Raw genomic sequence first — 11,319 nt, 5'->3', positions numbered from 1 at the left:
GGGGTCTTTGGGGTGGTGGGGGTGGAGCGGGAATTTGGGGAGGGGTCTTTGGGTGGGGGAGGGGCTCCATCACAACGACACGGGGGGGGGGAGGGGCACAACCATATTGCACTTCCAAAGGGGGGGGGGCGTAAAATGGGGAGGGGGCGCCGGGCGGACCCCTCCCCAAAATCAGGGGAAAAAGGGAGGGGGCGGGGCTGGGTGGGACCCCCCCTCAATTCAGGGGCGGTGGGGGCTGGATGGGACCCCCGCCCCAATTTAGAGGGAGTCGGTGTCCTACATGGGACCCCTCCCCAATTTAGGGGATGTTGGGTTTGGGGACCCCTCCCCAAATTAGGGATAGTCGGGGCCGGGTTTGGGAACCCCTCCCCAATTCGGGGGGGTCAGGGCTGGGTTTTGGGACCCCTCCCCAATTCAGGGCTGGGTTTAGGGACCCCTCCCCAATTCGGGGCCGGGTTTAGGGACCCCTCCCCAATTCAGGGCCGGGTTTGGGGACCCCTCCCCAATTCGGGGGGGTCAGGGCTGGGTTTAGGGACCCCGCCCCAATTCAGGGCTGGGATTGGGGACCCCTCCCCAGTTCAGGGCTGGGTTTGCAGACCCCTCCCCAATTCGGGGGGGTCAGGGCTGGGATTGGGGACCCCTCCCCAATTCAGGGCTGGGTTTGGGGACCCCTCCCCAATTCAGGGCTGGGTTTGCAGACCCCTCCCCAATTCAGGGGGGGTCAGGGCTGGGTTTGGGGACCCCTCCCCAATTCGGGGCTGGGTTTGCAGACCCCTCCCCAATTCAGGGCCGGGTTTGGGGACCCCTCCCCAATTCAGGGGGGGTCAGGGCTGGGTTTGCAGACCCCTCCCCAATTCAAGGGGGTCAGGGCTGGGTTTGGGGACCCCTCCCCAATTCGGGGCTGGGTTTGCAGACCCCTCCCCAATTCAGGGCCGGGTTTGGGGACCCCTCCCCAATTCCGGGGGTCTCTCAGGTGCGGGCGGGGCCCTTCCCGCGGGCGGGGGTCTGCGGCGGGGGGGGGGTCCGGGCTGGGGGGGGGGTCTCGGCCTCGTCCCCCGAGCTCGCCCCTCCCCCATCCGTCACCTCCAGCTCCGAGTCCGACCCCTCCCCCGCCCCTCCCCCCCCCCCGGCCTGGGGGGGGTGGGCGGGGGGCGCGGGGGGAGGGGGCGGCAGGTAGAAAGGGGGGGGGTAGAGACCCCCGGGCGGGGGGGTCAGCTTGGCGGGGGGCGGGGGCAGCGGCAGGTACGACCCCCACCCCCAGGGGTACTCGGGCAGGGGGGGCCGCGCGAAGCCCCCCGCCCCAAAAAGCGCCGGAGCCTTCGAGTAGCCGGAGAGACCTGCGGGAATTGGGGAGGGGGCTTCGGTTTGGGGCGGAATCGGGGAGGGGGCTTCGGTTTGGGGTGCAGGGGCGGGAATTGGGGAGGGGGCTTCGGTTTGGGGGGAAATCGGGGAGGGGGCTTCGGTTTGGGGGGAATCGGGGAGGGGACTTCGGTTTGGGGGGGGATTGGGGAGGGGGCTTCGGTTTGGGCGGGAATTGGGGAGGGGGCTTCGGTTTGGGGGGGAATTGGGGAGGGGGCTTCGGTTTGGGGGGAATCGGGGAGGGGACTTCGGTTTGGGGGGGAATTGGGGAGGGGGCTTCGGTTTGGGGGGGAATCGGGGAGGGGGCTTCGGTTTGGGGGGGAATTGGGGAGGGGGCTTCGGTTTGGGGGGGAATTGGGGAGGGGGCTTCGGTTTGGGGGGGAATTGGGGAGGGGGCTTCGGTTTGGGCGGGAATTGGGGAGGGGGCTTCGGTTTGGGGGGGAATTGGGGAGGGGGCTTCGGTTTGGGCGGGAATTGGGGAGGGGGCTTCGGTTTGGGGTGCAGGGGCGGGAATTGGGGAGGGGGCTTCGGTTTGGGGCGGGAATTGGGGAGGGGGCTTCGGTTTGGGGGGGAATCGGGGAGGGGGCTTCGGTTTGGGGGGGAATTGGGGAGGGGGCTTCGGTTTGGGGTGCAGGGGCGGGAATTGGGGAGGGGGCTTCGGTTTGGGGCGGGAATTGGGGAGGGGGCTTCGGTTTGGGGGGGAATCGGGGAGGGGGCTTCGGTTTGGGGGGGAATTGGGGGGGGGGCTTCGGGTTGGGGTGCAGGGGCGGGAATTGGGGAGGGGGCTTCAGTTTGGGGGGGAATCGGGGAGGGGGCTTCGGTTTGGGGGAGAATTGGGGAGGGGGCTTCGGGTTGGGGTGCAGGGGCGGGAATTGGGGAGGGGGCTTCATCCCCCATCCCCATTTCGGGGGTCCCACCCCTGATCTCCCTATTTGGGGAGGGGTCCCATCCCGGATCCCCACTTCGGGGTGCCCTCGGGGGTCGCCGCCCCCTCCCCTAATCCCCATTCCGGGGGTCGCCCCCTCCCCTAATCCCCATTCCGGGGGTCCCACCCCAGATCCCCATTCCGGGGGTCGCCCCCCTCCCCTAATCCCCATTCCGGGGGTCGCCCCCCTCCCCATTTCGGGGGTCGCCGCCCCCTCCCCTAATCCCCATTCCGGGGGTCGCCGCCCCTTCCCCTAATCCCCATTTCGGGGGTCGCCCCCCTCCCCATTTCGGGGGTCGCCCCCGGGGGTCGCCGCCCCCTCCCCTAATCCCCATTTCGGGGGTCCCACCCCAGATCCCCATTCCGGGGGTCGCCCCCTCCCCATTCCGGGGGTCGCCCCTTCCCCTAATCCCCATTCCGGGGGTCGCTGCCCTCCCCATTCCGGGGGTCGCCCCCTCCCCATTCCGGGGGTCGCCCCCTCCCCTAATCCCCATTCCGGGGGTCGCCCCCTCCCCATTCCGGGGGCCGCCCCCTCCCCTAATCCCCATTCCGGGGGTCGCCCCCTCCCCATTTCGGGGGTCGCCGCCCCCTCCCCTAATCCCCATTTCGGGGGTCCCACCCCAGATCCCCATTCCGGGGGTCGCCCCCTCCCCTAATCCCCATTCCGGGGGTCGCCCCCCTCCCCATTCCGGGGGTCGCCCCCTCCCCATTCCGGGGGTCGCCCCCTCCCCTAATCCCCATTCCGGGGGTCGCCCCCTCCCCATTCCGGGGGTCGCCGCCCCCTCCCCTAATCCCCATTTCGGGGGTCCCACCCCAGATCCCCATTTCGGGGGTCGCCCCCTCCCCATTCCGGGGGTCGCCCCCCTCCCCTAATCCCCATTCCGGGGGTCGCCGCCCCCTCCCCTAATCCCCATTCCGGGGGTCGCCCCCTCCCCATTCCGGGGGTCGCCGCCCCCTCCCCACGTACCGGGGCCCAGGAAGGGCGGGGCCGGCTCCAGCCGCGGCTTCCCGGGGGTCGCGGGGGTCGCGGGGGTCTCGGGGGGTCTCTGGAACGGGGGGGGGCGCGCGGGGGGCTCGGGGGGGCGGGGGGCGCAGAACAGCGACTGCAGCGTCTGGGGGGGCGGGGGGAATTTGGGGAGGGGGCTACGGAGACCCCCGACCCAATTCCAGCCCCCGGCAGCGCGGGGGGAGCGCGCAGGGACCCCCCGGTAAAGGGGGGTGGCTGGAGACCCCTCCCCAAATAACTCCCGGTAAAGGGGAGGGGCTGGAGACCCCTCCCCAATTCCCTCCCGTCTGGCTGAAGCCCCCTCCCCAATTCCCCCCGTATCTCGCTCCGAACCCCTCAGACGCGGCCCCCAGCGAAGCCCCCTCCCCAATTCCCCACAACCCGAAGCCCCCTCCCCAATTCCCCCCAACCCGAAGCCCCCTCCCCAATCCTCTCCAACCCGAAGCCCCCTCCCCAATTCCCCCCAACCCGAAGCCCCCTCCCCAATTCCCCCCACCCGAAGCCCCCTCCCCAATCCTCTCCAACCCGAAGCCCCCTCCCCAATTCCCCACAACCCGAAGCCCCCTCCTCAATTCCCCCCAAACCCGAAGCCCCCTCCCCAATTCCCCCCACCCCGAAGCCCCCTCCCCAATTCCCCCCAACCCGAAGCCCCCTCCCCAATCCCCCCACCCGTTGCCCCCTCCCCAATCCCCCCACCCGAAGCCCCCTCCCCAATCCCCCCCAACCCGAAGCCCCCTCCCCAATTCCCCCCAACCGAAGCCCCCTCCCCAATTCCCCCCAACCCGAAGCCCCCTCCCCAATTCTGCCCCAACTCGAAGCCCCCTCCCCATTTCCCCCCACCCGAAGCCCCCTCCCCAATTCCCCTCCAACCCGAAGCCCCCTCCCCAATCCCCGCACCCGAAGCCCCCTCCCCAATTCCCTCCCCAACCCGAAGCCCCCTCCCCAATCCCCCCACCCGAAGCCCCCTCCCCAATCCCCTCCAACCCGAAGCCCCCTCCCCAATTCCCCACAACCCGAAGCCCCCTCCCCAATTCCCCCAACCCGAAGCCCCCTCCCCAATTCCCCACCCGAAGCCCCCTCCCCAATTCCCCCAACCCGAAGCCCCCTCCCCAATTCCCCCCAACCCGAAGCCCCCTCCCCAATCCCCCCAACCCGAAGCCCCCTCCCCAATTCCCTCCCCAACCCGAAGCCCCCTCCCCAATTCCCCCCACCCGAAGCCCCCTCCCCAATTCCCCACCCGAAGCCCCCTCCCCAATTCCGCCCCCGCCGCACCTCGGGGCTGAGGGGGGCGCACTCGGGGCCGGGGCAGGGGGCGGGGGTCAGCAGGAGCGGAGCCCCCCCCCCAAATTCCAGGAGCGGGCAGTTGACCAGCACCACCTTGCTGAAGTTGAATTTGTAGGTGAATCTTTTGCCCTTGGTCTTGTGCAGGATCCGCTTGTTGTAGTAATACCTGGGGGAAAAAAACCAAAATCCCAAATTTTCATGGAGAAAAAAAAGAGGAAACAACTCAAGATTCATAGGAAGGAAAGGGGGGAAAAATCCCCAAGATTCATGGGGGCAGAAAGGGGGAAATTCTGAATTTTCAAGTGGAAAGGAAAGGAAAAAACCCCAAAATTAATGGGAAAAATTCCAAGATTAATGGGGAAAAAATGGGGGAAAATTGGAAAAAATCCAAAATTAATGGGAAAAAATGGGGAAAATCACAAAATTAATGGGGAAAAAATGGGGAAAATTTCCCAACTCCTGGATTTTGGGAGTTCATGTGCGGCTTGCACTTGCGCACGCCCCAGAGCCGCGCCCAAACCCCAAATTGTGAAGGGAAAATCCCCAAAATCCCAAATTTTCATGGAGAAAAAAAAGAGGAAACAACTCAAGATTCAAAGGAAGAAAAGGGGGGAAAAAGGGGAACAAAATCCAAGGATTCATGGGGGGAAAAAGGGGGAAAATTCTGAATTTTCAAGGGGAAAAAAAGGGAAAAAAAAAACAAAATTAATGGGGAAAAATGGGAAAAGTTCCAAAATTAATGGGAAAAAATGGGGAAAAATGGGGAAAATCCCAAAATTAATGGGGAAAAAATGGGGAAAATGGGGAAAATCCCAAAATTAATGGGAAAAAATGGGGAAAAATGGGAAAAATCCCAAAATTAATGGGAAAAAATGGGGAAAATCCCAAAATTAATGGGAAAAAATGGGGAAAAACCCAAAATTAATGGGAAAATCGGGAAAAAATGGGGGAAAATGGGGAAAATCCCAAAATTAATGGGAAAAAATGGGGAAAATGGGGAAAATCCCAAAATTAATGGGGAAAAAATGGGGGAAAATGGGGAAAATCCCAAAAGTAATGGGGAAAAAATGGGGGGAAATGGGGAAAATCCCAAAATTAATGGGGAAATAATGGGGGAAATGGGGAAAATCAAAAAATTAATGGGAAAAAATGGGGAAAAACCCAAAATTAATGGGAAAATTGGGAAAATATGGGGGAAAATGGGAAAAATCCCAAAATTCATGGGAAAAAATGGGAAAAAATGGGGAAAATCCCAAAATTAATGGGAAAAAATGGGGGGAAATGGGGAAAATCAAAAAATTAATGGGAAAATTGGGAAAAAATGGGGGAAAATGGGAAAAATCCCAAAATTAATGGGAAAAAATGGGGAAAATGGGGAAAATCCCAAAATTAATGGGAAAAAATGGTGAAAAATGGGAAAAATCCCTAAATTAATGGGGAAAAAATGGGGGAAAATGGGGAAAATCAAAAAATTAATGGGAAAATTGGGAAAAAATGGGGGAAAATGGGACAAATCACAAAATTAATGGGAAAAAATGGGGAAAATCCCAAAATTAATGGGAAAATTGGGAAAAAATGGGGGAAAATGGGAAAAATCACAAAATTAATGGGAAAAATGGGGAAAATCCCAAAATTAATGGGAAAAAATGGGGAAAAACCCAAAATTAATGGGAAAATTGGGAAAAAATGGGGGAAAATGGGAAAAACCCCAAAATTAATGGGGAAAAAATGGGGAAAAATGGGAAAAACCCCCAAATAGACGGGAAAAAAGCGGGGAAAGTGCCGAGTGTCGGGTTTTTGGGTGCGCCCGTACCGGAGGGCGCGGCTGAGCTTGTCGTAGTTCATGTGCGGCTTGCACTTGCGCACGCCCCAGAGGCGCGCCACCTCGTCGGGGTCCTTGATGACGAACTCGCCGTAGTCGCCCTGCCAGGCGATGACCTCGCGGTAGCGCTCCTGCCGCAGCAGCTCCAGGATGAAGTGCCACAGCTGGATCTGCCGCGAGCCGGGGCTCGACTCCGCCTTGTACGCCCACTCGGGGAACGCGAAACCTGCGGGGCGACGGCATCGGTGTGACGTCATCACTGTGACATCATCATGGTGACATCATCACGGTGATGCCATCGGTGTGACGTCATCACTGTCACTGCCGTGTGACATCATCACTGTGACATCAGCACTGCCCCTTGTACGCCCATTCGGGGAACGCGAAACCTGCGGGGCGACGGCGCGGTGACGTCATTGGTGACGTCATCGGTGTGACGTCATCTGTGTGACATCATCACTGTGACATCATCACTGTCACTGCCGTGTGACATCATCGCTACCACCTTGTACGCCCACTCGGGGAACGCGAAACTTGCGGGGGGCGCGGCGACGTCATCGGTGACGTCACGGTGACATCATCACGGTGACATCAGCACGGTGACATCATCACTGTGACATCATCACTGTGACATCAGCACTGTCACTGCCGTGTGACGTCATCACTGTGATGTCATCACTGCCCCTTGTACGCCCACTCGGGGAATGCGAAACCTGTGGGGGGCAGCAACGTCATCGGTGACGTCAGCACTGTGACGTCATCACTGTGACATCAGCACTGTGACGTCATCACTGTGACATCAGCACTGCCCCTTGTACGCCCACTCGGGGAACGCGAAACCTGCGGGGGGCGGCGCGGTGACGTCATTGGTGACGTCATCTGTGTGACATCATCACTGTGACGTCATCGCTGTGACATCATCACTGCCCCCTCGTACGCTCACTCGGGGAACGCAAAACCTGCGGGGGGCGTGGTGATGTCACGGTGACGTCAGCACTGTGACGTCGTCAGTGTGACATCATTGTGACGTCATTGGTGTGACGTCATCTCTGTCCCCTCCTCTGTCCGTGACCCTGCAGGGACACCGGCGCCATCGCCTGGATCTCAGGTGGGGCGGCACTCGGGGGGCCCAGCTGTGCCCAGCTGTGCCCAGGTGTATCCAGGTGTGCCCAGGTGTATCCCAGGTGTGCCCCAGCTGTGCCCAGCTGTGCCCAGGTGTATCCCAGGTGCATCCAGGTGCATCCAGCTGTGCCCAGCTGTGCTCAGGTGCATCCAGGGGTATCCAGCTGTGCCCAGCTGTGCCCAGCTGTGCCCAGGTGTATCCCAGGTGTATCCCAGGTGTATCCCAGGTGTATCCCAGCTGTGCCCAGCTGTGCCCAGGTGTATCCCAGGTGCATCCAGGTGTATCCAGCTGTGCCCAGCTGTGCCCAGATGTATCCCTGGTGCATCCAGGTGTATCCCAGCTGTGCCCAGCTGTGCCCAGGTGTATCCCAGGTGCATCCAGCTGTGCCCAGCTGTACCCAGGTGTGCCCAGGTGCATCCAGGTGTATCCAGCTGTGCCCAGCTGTGCCCAGGTGCATCCAGGTGTATCCAGCTGTGTCCAGCTGTGCCCAGGTGTATCCCAGGTGCATCCAGGTGTATCCAGCTGTGCCAGCTGTGCCCCGTACCTGGGCTCCAGAGCGCGGGCAGCGGCGCCGTCAGCAGCAGGTCGGGCACGCAGGTGCACTCCATGGCCGGGCTCACACCTGGGGGGATTTTGGGGTCAGTTCGGCCATTTTGGGGTCAGTTCACAGATTTTGGGGTAAGTTTGGGCATTTCGGGGTCAGTTTGGGGATTTTTGGGTCAGTTCGGGCATTTCGGGGTCTGTTCGGGCATTTTGAGGTCCCTTTGGGCATTTTGGGGTCTGTTCGGGCATTTTGGGGTCAGTTCGGGCATTTTGGGGTCCCTTTGGGCATTTTGGGGTCACTTCGGGCATTTTGGGGTCCCTTTGGGCATTTTGGGGTCCCTTTGGGGATTTTTGGGGTTATTTTAGGGTCACAAAGCGGATTTTTGGGGTTTACAGACACAGGAGCAGATTTGGGGTCACAAATCGGATTTTTGGGTGATTTTGGGGTCACAAAGCGGATTTTTGGTAACAAAGTGGATTTTTGGGGGTTTCAGACACAGGAACGGTTTTAGGGTCACAAAGACGATTTTTGGGTGATTTTGGGGTCACAAAGAGGATTTTTGGGGCTTTACAGACACAGGATCAGATTTTTGGCCACAAATCGGATTTTTGGGGCGATTTTTGGGGCTTTACGGACACAGGATCAGATTTTTGGCCACAAATCGGATTTTTGGGGCGATTTTTGGGGCTTTACGGACACAGGATCGTTTTAGGGTCGCCGCCCCTCCCCCCCGCCCCTCCCCCCTCCCCCGCTGCCCCCCGGCCCTTCCCCCCCCCCCCCCCCTCCGTTCTTTGGGATTTTGGGATTTCGGGATCCGCCGCTTTTTTCCGGCGGCTTCGGGGATTTTTTCCCGTTTTTTCCTCGCTCGGCGCTAACGACCCGCGCGGGGAATTGGGGCCCGCAGCGCCCGGACCTATAGCGCGGCCCTATAGGGGCGGGGGGCTCTATAGGGGCTGGGGGCTCTATAGGGGCATGAAAAATTCTATAGGGGCATGGAAAATTCTATAGGGGCACGGGAAATTCTATAGGGGCAAGGGAAATCCTATAGGGGCACGGGAAATCCTATAGGGGCAGAGGAAATCCTATAGGGCTGGGGGACCTATAGGGGCATGGAAAATTCTATAGGGGCACGGGAAATCCTATAGGGCGGCCCTATAGGGGCGGGGGGCTCTATAGGGGCTGGGGGTTCTATAGGGGTTGGGGGGCTCTATAGGGGCTGGGGGACCTATAGGGGCATGGAAAATTCTATAGGGGCATGGAAAATTCTATAGGGGCACGGGAAATCCTATAGGGGCACGGGAAATCCTATAGGGGCAGAGGAAATCCTATAGGGCTGGGGGACCTATAGGGGCATGGAAAATTCTATAGGGGCACGGGAAATCCTATAGGGGCAGAGGAAATCCTATAGGGCGGCCCTATAGGGGCGGGGGGGTTCTATAGGGGCTGGGGGATTCTATAGGGGCAAGGGAAATCCTATAGGGTGGCCCCATAGGGGCAGGGGGGCCCATAGGGGCATGGAAAATTCTATAGGGGCATGGAAAATTCTATAGGGGCAAGGGAAATCCTATAGGGGCACGGGAAATCCTATAGGGCGGCCCCATAGGGGCAGGGGGGCCCATAGGGGCTGGGGGATTCTATAGGGGCACGGGAAATCCTATAGGGCGGCCCCATAGGGGCAGGGGGGCCCATAGGGGCAGGGGGAGCCCTATAGGGGCTCGGGAACCTTATAGGGGCACAGGAATCCTATATGGGCGTGGGGAGCCCTATAGGGGCGTGCAGAGTCCCCACAGACACACGGAGCCTTATAAACACACGGAGCCCCTATAGACACGGAGCCCCTATGGACACGGAGCCCCTATAGACACTGAGCCCCTATAGACACAGAGCCTTATAAACACACGGATCGCCTATAGACATGGAGCCCCTATGGACACGGAGCCCTAAACACACACAGAGCCCCTATGGACACAAATCCCCTATAGACACTGAGCCCCTATAGACACGGAGCCCGTATAGACACCGAGCCCCTATAGATACAAATCCCCTATAGGCACAGAGCCCCTATAGACACGGAGCCCCTATAGAAACAGAGCATTATAAACACAGGGATCCCCTATAGACACAAATCCCCTATAGACGCAGAGCCCTAAACACACACAGAGCCCCTATAGACACGGAGCCCCTATAGACACGGAGCCCTAAACACACACAGAGCCCCTATAGACACGGAGCCCCTATAGACACGGAGCCCCTATAGACACAAATCCCCTATAGACGCAGAGCCCTAAACACACACAGAGCCCCTATAGACACGGAGCCCGTATAGACACCGAGCCCCTATAGATACAAATCCCCTATAGGCACAGAGCCCCTATAGACACTGAGCCCCTATAGACACAGAGCCTTATAAACACACAGATCGCCTATAGACACGGAGCCCCTATAGACACAGAGCCCTAAACACACACGGATCCCCTATAGACACGGAGCCCCTATGGACACAAATCCCCTATAGACACTGAGCCCCTATAGACACGGAGCCCCTATAGACACTGAGCCCCTATAGACACGGAGCCCCTATAGACACAGAGCCCTAAACACACACAGAGCCCCTATAGACACGGAGCCCCTATAGATACAAATCCCCTATAGGCACAGAGCCCCTATAGACACAGTGCATTATAAACACACGGAGCCCCTATAGACACGGAGCCCCTATAGACACGGAGCCCCTATAGGCACAGAGCCCCTATAGACACAGAGCATTATAAACACACAGAGCCCCTATAGACACGGAGCCCCTATAGACACAGAGCATTATAAACACACAGAGCCCCTATAGACACGGAGCCCCTATAGACACAGAGCATTATAAACACACAGAGCCCCTATAGACACGGAGCCCCTATAGACACAGAGCATTATAAACACACAGAGCCCCTATAGACACGGAGCCCCTATAGACACAGAGCATTATAAACACACAGAGCCCCTATAGACACGGAGCCCCTATAGACACGGATCCCCTATAGACACGGAGCCCTAAACACACACACGGATCCCCTGTAAACACACACGGAGCCCTAAAACACACACAGATCCCCTATAGGCATAGAGCCCCTATAGACATGGATCCCCTATAGACACACACAGATCCCCTATAGGTACAGATGTCCTATAAGCACAGGGACCTAAAACACACACGGATCCCCTAAAACACACAAAAATCCCCTAAAACACACAAAAATCCCCTAAA

The 11,319-nt window shown here is 59.3% G+C and overlaps 1 protein-coding gene across 1 annotated transcript; it reads right to left on the bottom strand.

The window, feature by feature from the left end:
- Nucleotides 1–969: 969 nt before the first annotated feature.
- Nucleotides 970–8,127, bottom strand: ERFL (ETS repressor factor like). Its single transcript, XM_085564539.1, has 5 exons — nt 8,064–8,127; nt 6,388–6,622; nt 4,563–4,740; nt 3,252–3,396; nt 970–1,337 (listed from the first exon to the last, which is right to left on the bottom strand). Exons 1-5 carry the CDS (start codon nt 8,125–8,127, stop codon nt 970–972), a joined length of 990 nt encoding a protein of 329 aa, XP_085420665.1.
- Nucleotides 8,128–11,319: the final 3,192 nt, after the last annotated feature.

Source organism: Lonchura striata, chromosome 33, assembly GCF_050655825.1.
Source record: "Lonchura striata isolate lonStrDom1 chromosome 33, ASM5065582v1, whole genome shotgun sequence".
Lineage (NCBI taxonomy): Eukaryota > Metazoa > Chordata > Aves > Passeriformes > Estrildidae > Lonchura > Lonchura striata.
The sequence above is the reverse complement of the archived record's forward strand: the minus strand, read 5'-3'. Positions and strand labels throughout refer to the sequence as shown.

Excerpts from the sequence above, each read along its gene's own strand:
- ERFL (XM_085564539.1), bottom strand. The coding sequence starts at position 8,127 with ATGGAGTGCACCTGCGTGCCCGACCTGCTGCTGACGGCGCCGCTGCCC. Across the intron at positions 6,623-8,063 it reads GCCCGCGCTCTGGAGCCCAG|GTTTCGCGTTCCCCGAGTGG; the intron begins GTACGGGGCACA and ends GTCGCCCCGCAG. Across the intron at positions 4,741-6,387 it reads AAGCTCAGCCGCGCCCTCCG|GTATTACTACAACAAGCGGA; the intron begins GTACGGGCGCAC and ends TTTTTCCCCCAG.